Source organism: Otolemur garnettii, unplaced genomic scaffold (assembly GCF_000181295.1).
Source record: "Otolemur garnettii isolate 467f Iridium unplaced genomic scaffold, OtoGar3 scaffold00295, whole genome shotgun sequence".
In the NCBI taxonomy this organism is placed as follows: Eukaryota; Metazoa; Chordata; class Mammalia; order Primates; family Galagidae; genus Otolemur; species Otolemur garnettii.
Window position 1 is genome coordinate 580461 of NW_003852690.1, and position 16099 is coordinate 596559.

Consider the following 16099-nt stretch of genomic DNA (forward strand, 5'->3'; position numbering starts at 1 on the left):
GAACAGAGATCTCAAAGTATGGGAGACTTTTGTGAGGAATGGTTGGGCAATGACAAAAATCTTCCACCAAAGACTGAGCCTACCTATAAAGAAACAGATTATACAAACAGAAGATATAATTATTAATGAAAAAATTTTTTATGTGGCATTGTTATACAAAGGACTAGTGGCTAGATACTGGTCTTTTTAGTCACCTTATTTGTTTATTCACCAAATATTTATTTATTTTTGTCTTTTTTTTTGTAGTATTTGGGATTCAATGAGAGTACAAAGAATTAGGTTACGCTTATTGTATTTCTTATGAAAAGTATCTCTTACAATTGAGTCCCCCCAAAGAGGTATGCCATACACCATGGCCCCTCCATCCCTCTCTCCTCTCCCCATTCCCTGATTCCCCTACTACCTACCTTGCATTAGATAATCTACTGCCTTCATATTAGAATTGAGTACATTGGATTCTTGCTTCTCCATTCTTGCAATGCTTTACTAAGAAGAATGTGTTCCACATCCATCCAGGTTAATACAAAAGATGTAAAGTCTCCATCTTTTCTAATGACTGAATAGTATTCAATGGTATACATATACCACAGCTTTTAATTAATTCTTGGGTTGGTGGGCATTTAGGTTGTTTCCACATTTTGGTGATTGTAAATTGAGCTACAATAAACAATCTAGTGCAAATGTCCTCATGATAAAATGATGTTTTCTATTTGGGGTAGATGCATAGTAATGGGATTGCAGGCTAACATGAAGGTCAAATATGAGTTCTTTGAGGATTCTCCATAGTTCCTTCTAAAAAGGTGGCATTAGTGGGCAGCACCTGTGGCTCAAGGGAGTAGGGCACTGGCCCCATATGCCAGAGGTGGCAGGTTCAAACCCAGCCCTAGCCAAAAACTGCCAAAAAAAAAAAAAGTGGCATTAGTCTACAGTCCACCAGCAGTGTAAAAGTGTTCCCTTTTCTCCACATTCAAGTCAGTATTTGCAGCTTTAAGACTTTGTGATGTGGACTATTCTCACGGTGTTTAGGTGTTATCTCAAGGTGGTTTTAATTTGCATTTCTCTGCCGATCAGAGATGATGAGCATTTTTTCAAATGACTGTTTGTGTCCCATAAGTTTTGGTAGCTTATTTCTTCATTGTTATGCTCAAGAAAGTTAATGATTTCCTTTTTTATCTCTTCCTTGATCAAACTATCATTCAGCATAAGGTTATTTGATTTACATGCCTTTGTGTGGGGATGACAATTTTTGTTGGAGTTGAGTTCCACCTTTATTGTATTGTGGTCTGAGAAGATACAAAGTATAATTTCAATTTTTTTGATTTTTTGAGGTTTGATTTATGTCCTAGGATATGATCTATTTTGGAGAATGTTCCACGAGCTGATGAGAAGAATGTTTACTTTTTAGCTTTGGGATGCAGTGTTCTACATGTCTATTAAGCACAGTTGTTCTGGGTCATGTTTAAGTCCCTTGTATCTTTTTGTTTAGTTTCTATTTAGAGGATTGGTCTACCTCTGTAAAGGAGTGTGAAAGACCCCTGCTATTCTGGTGTCATAGGATTTCAAATTGCTCAGACTAATTAAGGTCTGATTCAAAAATCGGGGAGCATTTAAGTTGGGCGCATAAATATTTAAAATTAAAATGTTTTCTAGTTGTATTGTTCCCTTGACCAATATGAAGTGTCCATATTTGTCTTTTTTTGACATTAGTTGCTTTATATCCACCTGTATTAGAAAATAAGATTGCAACCCCACCTTTCTTCTGATTTCCATTTGCCTGAAAAATTGTTTCTATGCCTTAACCCTGAGTTTTGCTTTGTCCTCAAGGCTATGTGTGTTTCCTGTATGCATCAAATTTATGGCTTGTGCTTTTTTATCCAATAAGCAAGCCTATGTTTCTTCAGTGAGTAATTCAAGTCATTAACATTCAGTAAGAGAATTGATAAGTGTTGTGGAGGTTTATTCATCTTATTTTGTGAAAGTTCATTGCTTAGTCTTATCTTTTGCATCATTGTGCAGGGTGCATTTTGTCCTTAGTTTCCAGGTGTTTACTTTGTTGGTAGTCCATTGTGATGGTCAGTTTGGAAAATACGTCTAAGTATTTCCTGTAGAGCTGGTCTTGTTGTGGCAAACTTCCTCAAGGTTTTCATGTCAGTAAATGATTTGATTTCTCCATCAGTTTCAAAGCTTAGCTTAGCAGGATATTGAATTCTGGGATGAAAGTTGTTTTATTTAAGTAGGTTAAAGGTAGATGATCATTCCTTTCTGAGTTAAAAAGTTTCATCTGAGGGAAGCAAGATGGCGGCTGAGTAACAGCTTCCTTGCAACTGAGCACAGTGAGACTTGGGAGAGAAGAATCCAGGCATCTCTGGATGGTGTGATCTGTCCAGAAACATCCCTTTGTGGACACAGGGAGTCAGCGAGAGACTTCTGGACCCCATAAGGAGGACAAAAACAGTGGAGAACGGGACTTATCAAAAGCCTCATCTAAAGGCACAGTAACTTAAAAAGAAAGAGGAAGTGAAAGGAAAATTAGGGCAAGGAAATAGATGAAAGAAAACACTCCTGAGGAAAAATCGGCAGAAAAATCTTGGCAACATGAAAAACCAGTCCAGCACAACCTCTCCAAGGGACCATGAGGTAGCTACTGCAGAGGATTCCACCTATGAAGAAATGTTAGAAATGAGAGAAAGGGAATTCAGAATACAGATAATGAAAACAATGAAGGAAATGATGGAAACAATGAAGGAAACTGCTGATAAAGTGGAAAATAACCAACAGGAAATCAAAAAACATAATGAAATAAGAGATGAACAATATGAAGAACATAGAAAGGATATAGCGGAACTGAAGCAGTCAATTAGGGAACTTAAGGATGTAACAGAAAGTATCAACAACAGACTACACCATGCAGAAGAAAGAATCTCCGAGATAGAGAACAAAGCTCTTAAGATAACTGAGACAGTCAAAGAGTCAGAAAAGAAGAGAGAGAAAGCAAAATATTCACTGACAGAATAATGGGACTTCATGAAGCATTCAAACATACAAGTTATAGGTATCCCAGAAGGGGAAGAAGAATGCCCCAGGAGAATGGAAGCCATACTAGAGAATATTATAAATGAAAATTTCCCAAATATCACCAAAGATTCTGACACACTCCTTTCAGAGGGATATCTGGGACCCCAGGTAGCCTCAACTCTAACAGAGCTTCTCCAAGACACATTGTGATGAACCTGTCCAAAGTCAAGACAAAAGAAAAGATTCTTCAAGCTGCAAGGAGTAAGCACCAGTTGACCTACAGGGGCAAATCCATCAGGGTGACTCCAGACTTCTCTAATGAAACTTTTCAAGCAAGAAAACAATGGTCATCCACTTTTAATTTAATTAAACAGAAAAATTTCCAACCCAGAATTCTATATCTTGCTAAGCTAAGCTTTAAAATTGATAGAGAAATCAAATCAATTACTGATTGATATACAAACATTGAGGAAATTCACTGCAACAAGACCAGCTCTACAGGAAATACTTCAACCTGTTCTACACACTGACCATCAGGATGGATCAAAAGCAAAGTAAGAACTCAGAAATTAAAGGACAGAACCTAACTTTGACAATGACGCAAAAGATAAAACCAAGCAATGGACTCTCACAAAATAAGATGAATAGAACACTACCACACTTATCAATTATCTCAATAAATGTTAATGGCTTGAATTCCCCACTGAATAGGCATAGACTGGCTGAATGGATTAAAAAACACAAGCCATCCATTTGCTGTCTGCAGGAAACACACCTACCTTCAAAAGACAAATTAAAACTCAGAGTTAAGTGTTGAAAGACAATTTTTCAGGCAAATGGAATTCAGAAGAAAAGAGTAGTTGCAATCTTATTTCCAAATACATGTTAATTTAAAGCAACTAAAGTCAAAAGAGGCAAAGATGGTCACTTTATATTGGTCAAGGGAAAAATACAAGAAGACATTTCAATTCTAAATATGTATGCACTCAACATAAATGCTCCCAGATTCTTGAAACAGACCTTACTCAGTCTGAGCAATATTATATCCTATGATGCCATAATAATAGAGGATTTTAACACTCCTCTTACAAAGCTGGACAGATCCTCTAAACATAAATTAAAGAAAGATATAAGAGACTTAAATGAGACCCTAGAACAACTGTGCTTGATAGACGCATATAGAACACTCCATCCCAAAGATAAAGAACATACATTCTTCTCATTGTCTCTTGGAACATTCTCCAAAATTGATCATATCCTAGGACACAAAACAAACCTCAACAGAATCAAAAGAATTGAAATTTTACCTTGCATCTTCTCAGACCACAAGGCACTAAAGGTGGAACTCAACTCCATCAAAAACGTTAAACTCCACACGAAGGCATGAAAATTAAACAACCTTCTGTTGAATGACAGCTGGGTACAGGAAGAAATAAAAGAGGAATTCATTAACTTCCTTGAACACAACAATAATGAAGACACAGGCTACCAAAACCTGCAAAAGCAGTTCTGAGAGGATAATTTGTCTCTTTAGATGAGCACATCTGAAAAAGAGAAAGAGAGCATATCAACAAACTCACAAGCCATCTTATGGAATCAGAAAAAGAACAATCTAAGCCTAAACCCAGCAGAAGAAAAGAAATATCCAAAATTAAATCAGAGATCAATGAAAATGAAAACAAAAGAATCATTCAGAAAAATTAATGAAACAAGGAGTTGCTTTTTGGAAAAAATAAATAAAACAGATAAACCTTTGGCCAGATTAACTAGAAAAAAAACAGTAAAATCTCTAATAACCTCAATCAGAAATGATAAAGGAGAAATAACAATTGATGCCACAGAGATACAAAAGATCATCTCTGCATACTACTAGATACTCTATACCAGAAATTTGGCAATGTGAAGGAAATGGATCAGTATTTGGAATCACACCTTCTCTCTAGACTTAGCCAGGAAGAAATAGAGCTCCTGAACAGACCAATTTCAAGCACTGAAGTTAAAGAAACAATAAAAAAATCTTCCAACAAAAACATGCCCTGGTCTGGATGGCTTCATACCAGAATTCTATCAAACCTTCAAGGAAGAGCTTATTCCTAAACTGCAGAAATTATCCCAAAAAATTGAGGAGGGAGGAATCTTCTCCAACACGTTCTACGAAGCAAACATCACTCTGATACCAAAACCAGGAAAAGATCCAACTAAAAAGGAGAATTTCAGACCAATTCCACTAATGAATATAGATGCAAAAATTCTCAACAAAATCCTACCCAATAGATTATAGCTTATCACCAAAAATGTCATACATCATGATCAAGTAGGTTTCATCCCAGGGATACAAGGCTGTTTTAATATATATGCAAGTTCATAAACGTTATCCACCATATCAACAGAAGCAAAAACAAAGACCATATGCTCCTCTCAACAGATGCAGAAAAAGCATTAGGTAAAATCCAGCATCCTTTTCTAATTACAACACTGAAGAGTATAGGCATACATGACACATTTCTTAAACTGATTGAAGCTATCTATGACAACCCCACAGCTAATATTTTACTGAACAGAGTAAAACTGAAAGCTTTTTCTCTTAGAACTGGAACCAGACAAGGTTTTCCTCTGTCACTAGTACTATTAAACATAGTGCTGGAAGTTCTAGCCAAAACAATTAGGCAAGACAAGGAAATAAAGGGCATGTAAATGGGAGCAGACGAGGTCAAACTCTCCTTCTTTGCTGATGATATAATCTTATACTGAGAGAACCCCAAAGACTCAACCCCAAGACTCCTAGAAGTCATCAAAAAATACAGTAATGGCTCAGGATATAAAATCAATGTCTACAAGTCAGTAGTCTTTGTATACAGCAATAACAGTCAAGATGAGAGGCTAAGGACACAACTCCCTTCACCATAGCTTAGAAGAAAATGAAATACCAAAGAATATACCTAACAAAATAGGTGAAGGACTTCTATAAAAAAATTATGAAACCCTAAGAAAGGAAATAGCAGAAAATATTAGCAAATGGAAGAACATACCATGCTCATGGCTGGGAAGAATCAACATTGTTAAAATGTCTATACTTCCCAAAGCAATCTACCAATTAAACGCCATTCCTATTAAAACACCAAGATCGTACTTTCAAGACTTGGAAAAAATGACTCTGCGTTTTGTATGGAACCAGGAAAAAACCCGTATAGCTAAGGCAGTTCTTAGTAATAAAAACAAAGCTGGGGGCATCAGCATACCAGATTTTAGGCTGTACTACAAAGCCATAGTGGTTAAAACAGCATGGTACTGGCACAAAAATAGAGACATAGACATTTGGAATTAAATAGAAAACCTAGAAATGAAACTAACATCTTACAACAACCTAATCTTTGATAAACCAAACAAGAACATACCTTGGGGGAAAGACTCCCTATTCCATAAATTGTGCTTGGAGAACTGGATATCCACATGTAAAAGACTGAAACTGGACCCAAACCTTTCTCCACTTATAAAAATTGATTCAGGATGGATAAAGGACTTAAATTTAAGGCACAAACCAATAGAAATCCTCAAATAAAGCATAGGAAAAACACTGGAAGACTGCTGTGGCAATTGCAACAACAACAAAAATAAACAAATGGGATTTAATGAAACTGAAAAGCTTCTATACAGCTATGGAGACAACCACCAAAGCAAATAGACAACCTACACAATGGGAAAGGATAGTTCCATATTTAGAATCAGACAAAATCTTGATAACTAGGATCTATAGAGAACTCAAATTAATCCACACAAAAAAGCCAACAACACCGTATATCAATGGGCAAGAGACATGAATAGAACCTTCTCTAAAGAAGATAGACAAATGGCTAACATATGAAGAAATGCTCATCATTCCTAATTATTAAAGAAATGCAAATCAAAACCACTCTGAGATACCATCTAACTCCAGCAAGAAAGGTCCACATCACAAAATCTCAAAACTGCAGATGCTGGTGTGGTTGTGGAGAGAAAGGAACACTTTTACACTGATGGTGGGACTGCAAACTAATACAACCTTTTTGCAAGGAAGTATGGAGAACCCTCAAAGAACTCAAGCTGGACCTCCCATTTGATCCTACAATCCCATTAGTGGGCATCTACCCAGAAGGAAAGAAATCCTTTTATCATAAGAGCATTTGCACTAGACTGTTTACTGCAGCTCAATTTACAATCACCAAAATGTGGAAACAACCTAAATGCTCATCAACTGAGAAATAGATTAACAATCAGCCACTAAAAAAAATGGAGACTTTACAGCCTTTGTATTAACCTGGATGGGAGTGGAACACATTATTCTTAGTAAAGCATCACAAGAATGGAGAAGCATGAATCCTATGTACTCAATTTTGATATGAGGACAATGACAATTAATGACATGGTAGAGGTGGGGGAAGGGGAGAGCAAACCAGAAAGAAAGAGGGAGGGGTGGAGGAAAGGAAGAGCAGAGAGAGGGAAGGCGCAAGGGGGGTGGGGTCATGGTGTGTGCCACACCTTTCGGGGCAAGGCACGATTGTAAGAGGCATTTACCTAACAAATGCAATCAGTGTAACCTGGTTTCTTGTACCCTCAATAAATCCTCAACAATAAAAATAAAAAAGGTTTCATTTGAGCAGTTCACAGTCACCCTAATGGATTTGCTCCTGTAGGCCAATTGGTGCTTACTCCTGGCTGCTTGCAGAATCATCTCTTTTGTCTTGATTTTGGACAGGTTCATGACAATGTGTCTTGGAGAAGTTCTGTTTGAGTTGAGACCACCTGGAGTCCAACATCCCTCTGAAAGTAGTGTGTCAGAATCTTTGGTGATGCTTTGATGAAAATCGAAATTTTCATTTATGATGTCCTCTAGTAGGGCCTACATTCCTCTGGGATATTCTTCCTCTTCTCGATACCTACAACTGTAACTTGTATGTTTGAACATTTCATGAAGTCTCATAATTCAGTCAGTGAACATTCTGCTTTCTCTCTTTTTCTGTCCCTTAAACTGCCTGTGTTAGCTCAAGAGCTTTATCTTCTAGCTCTGAGGTTCTTTCGTCTGCATGGTCTAATCTGCTACTGATAGTTTCTACTGCATCTTTAAGTTCTCTAATTGACTGCTTCAATTCCTTCAGCTCTACTATATCCTTTTTTTGTTCTTCATATCATTCATCTCTTATTTAAATATGTTTTTTGGATTTCCTTTTGGTTATTTTCAACTTTCTTAGGAATTTCCTTTGTTGTTTTTACCATCCATCTTCCCTTTCTGTCACATCTAACATTTCTTTGTAGGTGGAATCCTCTGTGGTAGGTACATCGTAATCCCTTGTGGGGGATTTCCTCTGCTCTGGTTTTTCATTTTGCCAAGATTTTTCTGCTGTTTCTTTTTCTTCTTCTTTTTTTTTTAAATTAATTTTTCTTACTTATACATGTGCATATTATGTTTCCACTTTTGCCTTTACAGAATTAAAAAGGCTAAATTTAATGACAATGACAATATTTAACATTAAGGACTGAGAACAAAAACGTCATAAAGAACGAATGAAGATAAATACATTCAGAAAAGAAATCAGACAATTGCTGCAACAAAATATTAAGCAATAACAATAGTAATAATACAAAGAAAGTAACATTCACATTGTCAGATAGAAGTATGTCTATTATAGAATACTTTGATCGTTAACTTCTTCTTATTATTTTTTCCAAAGTCTTAAAAAATAGACAACTAATATTTATAAATAAAAGTAAAAGATAATTTCAAAACAAACAGATCATCCCAAATATTTTAGACAATAGGAAAAGGAATACTTCAAAATCATTCTACATAATCTGGATACAACTTATATTAAAATTGGAGAAAATATATTACTATAAAGGAGAAATTACAAACATATTTCACTTACACATGTTGAATTAAAAATTAATGTTTAAGTAATGTACTTGGGTTAAAATTAAATACAATTTATATAAGAATTAGTCACTAATTTCTTTCTTATTTTTTTTCCTTGTCCACACCCCCTCCCTGCTTCTCTGTTGGGTATCCCCTTCCCTCATGCCCCACTGTGTCATTAATTGTCATTAATTGTCTTTATATCAAAGTTGAATACATTGGATTCTTTCTTCTCCATTCCTGTGATGCTTCACTAAGAATAATGTGTTCCACTTCCATCCAGGTTAGTACAAATGCTGTAAAATCTCCATTTTTTGATGACTGAATAATATTCCATGGTATACATATACCACAGCTTCCCAATCCATTGCTGGATTGAAGGACATTTAGCCTGTTTCCACATTTTAGCAATATCATCTAACTCCAGTGAGAATGGCCTATATCACAAAAACCTCAAAACTGCAGATGCTGGTGCAGATGTGGAGAGAAAGGAATGCTTTTGCACTGCTGGTGAGACTGCAAACTAATACATTTTTTTTGGAAGGAAGTATGGAGAAACCTTAAAGAACTTAACCTAGACCTCCCATTCAATCCTGCAATCCCATTACTGGGCATCTATCCAGAAGGAAAAAAAAAAAAAACCTTTTATTATAAAGACACTTGTACTAGGCTGTTTATTGCAGCCCAATTTACAATTGCGAAAATGTTTTTGGTTTATTTTTAGTAGAGTTAGAGTCTCACTTTATTGCCCTTGGTAGAGTGCTGTGGCGCCACACAACTCACAGCAATCTCCAACTCCTGGACTTAGGTGATTCTCTTGCCTCAGCCGCCTGAGTAGCTGGGACTACAGGTGGTCGCCACAATGCCCAGCTAGTTTTTTGTTGCAGTTTGGCCAGGGCTGGGTTTGAACCCATTACCATGGGTACATGGGGCTGGTGCCCTACCCTCTGAGCCACAGGCACCACCCTCTACTTTTTATTTTTCATGAGTATTTTCTTTTATCTGTTTCCTTGCCCTATTCTTCCCTTTCTCTTCCTCCTGCTTTTTAAGTTACCATGTCTCTGACCTAAGGTGCTGAAATATCTTTTTGGTAATGGACTAAAGGGAAGAGTAGAGTGGAGAGCAAGAAAGGATAAAAGATAACTAAAGTGAAAATAAAGAGGAGAGGGGAGCAGGAGTAAAAGAGAATATTGACTAAAAGAAGGGAGGAACAGAAAGAGAGACAGATGAATATTAGTGGGTACTTTGACCCACACCCCCAAATCTGAACCTCTGTGGGGCTGGGTTGAGTGGGTCCCTTAAGGTCTAGAGATCTTTGTCAGCCTGAGCAGACACCAGACCCTACCTCTAGGAAATGAGAAGAAAAACAAAAACACCATAAATCAAAATAAAACAAACATAAAACCCTTAAGGGATAAATTTTTGGGAAAAATAATGCAGGCAGAAAAACTAGCAAAAATGAAGTCTGTATTATTAAAGAAGAAAATAATGACAAATTATAATTAGAAGAGAACAAAGAAGTAAAAAAATGGAAAGGAAAAATCTAGGGGGAATATAGTTGAAAAAATGTTTTAGAAAGGAAAACAAAACTATCTACCTTTTTGTATATTGCCTGGGCAACAGGTGATCTTCTGGGGTGGGGGATTCTAATCAAAATGCTGATACAGTTGTATAAGATGGACACTAGAACCCCCTGTCTTGCCAAGGAGACCATCTTCCTGACTTCTTTGCCCTCAATCCCCATAGGATTGGGAGCCTGAATTTCTCTTCAGTCCACTTAATAGACACACCTTGACTTTTCCAAACCATGTCCCTTGGCTATGCAGTGGCTCACCCAGGAAAGTGTGTCAGTCAAATGTCCTTAGGAGGGGCTGCCCTGATTATTAGGTGCACCAGAAGTGGCCTCACACTAGGACCCTGAGGGATGAGACTGCAAGGCAGCCTTCCCACAATAGCTGCATCCTGCCAGCAGCCAATAATGAAAGCTGTGCTCAGCCTGGTGGCTCAGTCCCAGCCCAAGTGTGCAGTTCAAAATCACTTGCTTGCTTACTTAAGCTCTCCCAATGTAACTCAAACAAGTGTCCAGGCCCTCCTCCTCCCCCCTCACGAAAAACCAAACCCTGCAGGGCAGGCCTTCTCTGTCTGCAAACTGTTGCCACAACTGCAGTCTCTGTGGCCACACCAGCTGACCTTTTCCCCAATGCAAGTACAAGCCACTTCATTATGCTTCCCTCCTCCTCTTGGGATCTTGAAGTGTCCTGCTGCATCCCTGTGCACCCAAAGGGATATTTGTGGGCAGACCCCACAACCAGAGGTGCTTAGAGTCTTTTCTCCTCAATCTCACTATACACAGCTGTAAAGAAGCTGTCTCTAAGCCACTGTTTTGCTCTGTTCCCTCACCAGATATTTATTGGCTCTGTGTACCAGGTGGCATACTAGATTCTGAGGGTTCAGGAATAGAAGATCAATACTGACCTCCATTCTCTTGGGCTCCCCTTCTCAATACACCTTCTATAACATTATCTTTGAATATGGGTAAAGGAAAAAATATATACATGTGGATTCTTAACATTTCACACTTTATACGAATATTCACAATGTTTACAGTTTAAAGGCATATTATCTGGATCAATGCCCAAGTCTATTAAGTGAGTCATGAGTCATCTGCTTTGTGATCTTCACTGTTCTCTCCAGATGTCTTTTCTATGTTCTGATGTGACTAACAGGAACCAGAAGATTTGTAAGAACGCAATTCATATTCAGTGACATCCTAATGACAAAGATTTTAAACTTGGATATAATCTATATACTTGAGTGGAGGATTATGAAGAATATGGAGAGAAGCTTTTTACCCACAGAAGGGGTGGCAAGCAATAAACATGCCCATTGTGAGACCACTGATGTATAAATCCAGAAGTGAGAAAAGTGACCCAGAATGCTATAATATCAAATTTAGTAATACATATCATCAGAGGGATATGTTTTAGAAAGTAATCCAAGGCAATGAGTGCCACAGATGAAAATCACAACAATCCCAATATATAATCATTCTTATCTAATTTTCAAACTATTTTATGCAAAAACAGACATTATAACTTTGGTTATTATTGATAACAGTAAGTAGCCTTGTATTTAATAAACTTTTCAAACAAACAAATACAAACTATTTTAGATCTTAGAAAAACAAATACAGAGTGAATGAAGTGGTACTTTGTGAGTAAATGTCAAGCCCAAACAAGAAAACAGTCCTTCTGGCTGCTAATGTGTTGCATGAGATGATGTACCACTGAGGAAAGCAAATTTATTTTTTTTCTTTTTTGTAACACGTTACTCTTAAGATAAAGAATTTTCTTGTCTTATGATACAGTCCAGCAGTCAAACCCAGACAATGAGAGCAGGCAAAGCATGTTTTAGATATCTAGAAAAGCAATTCTCTCATTGCCCCTTCTATTTTGGGATTCAAATAATGTAATGCTTGCCCAGCATGGTTAGTATTTTAACACTTTAAGGCAGCGTTTCTCAGTCATATTCAATTAATGTGCTTCATTGCTTCATTCAATGCTTTCTGACTATATCATCTTTGTATTCCCAGCAGCCAGTTAGATTTCAACATTTTTGTGCTTTGTCTGTTTTGTAATATGAAAGTAATAGATACAAAAAACAGGCCTTTTCAAACTACACAGACATCTCCAGAAATTCTGGTATGGCCTTCTAATATTATACAAAAAGCACTCTAATTTAATTTCATATTTGTATGTTTTTTAATATCAAAAAGCAGTCCTATATATACATAATTTTCCTACTACATATTTGAATAAATATCTCTCACTCACTACTTCTTCCCATTTCAAAATCACCAGACACTTAAAATGCCTGGGACAGAAATTTTCCCTAACTTGAGTAAAGGATAATTTAGCTCCATAGCCCACAGTAATGACAGGGATATTAGACCAGAAACCAAATGTCAGTAAAGGTGTAAAGAGTAAAGCCATACAAAAGTAGAAATCTAGGTGTATTAAAGAGGAGTGAGGCTACTACACTATAAGATTGATGGCAGCATGCATCATTAAGTATGAATTTAAAAATTATTTTGTATTTTTTTGTTCCAGCCAGGCCAGTACGTTCTGAAGCGTCCTTACCATTATAGGTTGAATCATAGTCAGTCATCCAATTGCCAGGTTCCAGTTCATCATAGTTGTCCTCATAATCTTCACTGTATAGCTTACCCTCAGGTCCAGGATCCATGAAACTCAAATGTGTGCGGCAAGATGTTGTTAAAAACTCTGACAATTTACCTGTTTGAATCCTGACAATTACAAGGTGTATAGAAAACAGAAAATTAGGGAGATACTTTTTAAAATAACACAATCTTAGTGATAAGAGGATACCTAGCATGTTTTTCTGGGGCATTACTAAAGTTCATACATTAATATAAATTTTGTAAAAGTAAAAGTTTACAGCACTCTAGCCATAGTGTACATCTTAAATGGTTAGTGGATTATGTTAATAAAGGCTAAAATTATGGGTTAACAGTCTACAAGTAGGTCAGTTTTGCTCTCTTTAACTACCATATACTATATTGCTAACTATGATAAACATCTGGCAAACATTTGCATTGACTACTAGAGAAGCCAGGAGAGAATGAAGATAAGTCATTAAACAAATACCCCCAAAGACCATTTTGAACATAAAATATGGCACTTGAAAATTTTATAAATCATGGTAGATTATAAACCATACCCTCCCATGCTTATGAAGCCAATTACAACACTCAAAAGAAAAGTCACCAATACTAATTTTCTGAAGAATCCAGTTTGAAGGGTTACCAATGGCCAGACCTTAGATACTTTAAGCATTGAAATTAACTGAATGACATATTGAATAAAATAAGAATCTATAAATCTATACTTATACTAAGCTACAAAATACAATGGGGAAGAGAAAATTTTTTAACAATTTTAAGTAATAAATGTGCACAGAATGACAGAAACACAGTAACACCATTTTACTGATATTAGTAATAATTGTTTGATACATTAATTAATGGAAGCAAACGTCATTTTTTCAAAGACTGTAGAAGAAAGAATAAGGAGAAACCTGGAAGACAGCACTTTCACCAAGTTATCAAGGTTAGTATCATCAATAACGTGATAAAACCAATCTAATATGGCTCTTGCTATGATGATCTGAGAAAGATTATAGTAAATCTTAGAATTTTATGTTTTTCAGGTATCCTTTTTGAATATAAATTTAACTTTCTCATAACAAAAGCAGGGCTTAGTCATCCTTGAGACAGTTTTCAGTTTGTACATCTCCCTCAGTTTCTCAATACAGTCGATCAAGATATCTGTCTTATATAACTTCCTCCTAGTAACTACCTCTCTATGCAATAGCTAGTTACAACCTACTTTACTGGCCCTACTGATCCCAATATCCCACAGGAACTGTGCTGATGTGCCACAGTAACTTCCTGGAATACATGTTTTCTTGCTTTATACCTATCAATTAAAATTCCCTATGGAAAATCTGTTTGGATGAAGTCTTGGACCCCAGTAAAGGCATTAGCCCATGGGTCTCTCTGTTACTCTTTCTATTTACTCCCTGCCTTCCATGCCTGTGCCCTCCAGTCATGCCATGTACCCAATCTCCCTCTACCCCCAGGACATCTAAGTATTAATATCTTTAATTTCTATCTGTGTCTCTCCTAATCATTGAAGGGATAGTTACTGTCTTATGGAACATAAATTAAAACAAGGACCCAACATAACATGGGTAACATCTCAGCCAAAAGCATACAGACTGAATCTAATCATGAGAAAACAATCAGACAAATACAAATTGAAAAGACATTATGCAAAATAACTGGATTGTATTTTTCAAAAATGTAATGAAAACTGTCATGAACGATTAACAAAAGGCTGGAGAACTATTCTAGTTAAAAGACACCAAAGAGAGATAACAAGTACATGCTAACGTGACTTTTGATCAGATCCTAGATTGAGGAAAAGAAGTTGTGGAAAAACATTATTGAGACAATTGGGTAATTTTGAATATATACTCTATATTAGATATTAGGTGTTATATCAATATTAAATTTCCTAAGTATAATGATTATATTGTAGTTATATATGATAATTCACTTGTCCTAGACAACAGAAACTACAGTATTTAGGGGTGAAGAGTCTTGATGCCTATGGCTGACTTAGCAAAAAAGCATATACATATGTGCATATATATCATATACAGTGAATATATGTGTAGGTACATGAGGGAAAGAGTCTAGAGAAGGTAAACAAGGAAAGGTAAGAAGGGAGGAAAGGGAGGAAAAAGAATATGCAGTGGGATAAAATGTTAAAAATAGGCAAATCTTCAGAAAAGGTATATGGATATTCAGTCATACTTTTGCAAGGTGTAAGCTTGAGATTTTTTGAAATAACTTACGAAAAGAAAGGAAAAGTAGGCAGAATTGAATAATTCAGAAACCTTTAAGTTTTAAATTTTCTGATCCATTTTTATTTTTCAGTTTTGTGATTTTTTTTTCTACCTTATGCTTTGATACAGGTAAAAACAGGGTGGAAAAAACTTCCAGCCTTCCTCTACAACATTAAATTCCTTGATTTGATCTATCGCACACCAGTTTTCTAACTGGGGTAGAATCATGTTGTTGAAAATACAGTACTTTCCCCTTATCCATGGGGGACACATTCTAAGACCACAGTGGATGCATGAAATTGCGCATAGTACCAAACCATAATTACTATGTTTTTTCTTATACACACATAGCTATCATAAGTTCTATTTTATTTTTTAATAATTTTTTATTAAATCATAACTTTGTAGATTGATGCATTTATGGGTTTTAGGGTATTGCTTCGATTTACAATCTGAAATGCTTACATTGAACTTAGTAACACATCCATCAATCCTTCACAATTATACTCATTTCTTAATAGTTTTGAAATAAATGTATCATTGCATCATGCAAATTAGGTGAGGTCCCCTCAGACACCCTTCCACCTCCCATATCTCCCCTCCCCTCCCCTCTCTCTCCTTTTCTCTTCTACTTTATGGACTATAGTTATGTTTTGCCATTCATATGAGTGCGTAAGTGGTTATATGTTGATTTCATAGTAGTATTGAGTACATTGGATACTTTTTTTTCCATTCTTTTTAAAATTTTTTTTTATTAAATCATAG

General features: G+C 36.2%; 1 protein-coding gene across 3 annotated transcripts in view; it reads right to left on the reverse strand.

The window, feature by feature from the left end:
- PHKA1 (phosphorylase kinase regulatory subunit alpha 1) overlaps positions 1–16099 on the reverse strand; it is a 404208-nt gene that overhangs the window by 168032 nt on the left and 220077 nt on the right. For all 3 annotated transcript variants that reach the window (XM_003803354.3, XM_003803353.3, XM_012813746.2), the window contains exon 18: positions 13042–13208. In XM_003803354.3, the coding sequence (XP_003803402.1) occupies positions 13042–13208 (167 nt within the window). The remainder of the gene's footprint in view (positions 1–13041; positions 13209–16099) is intronic.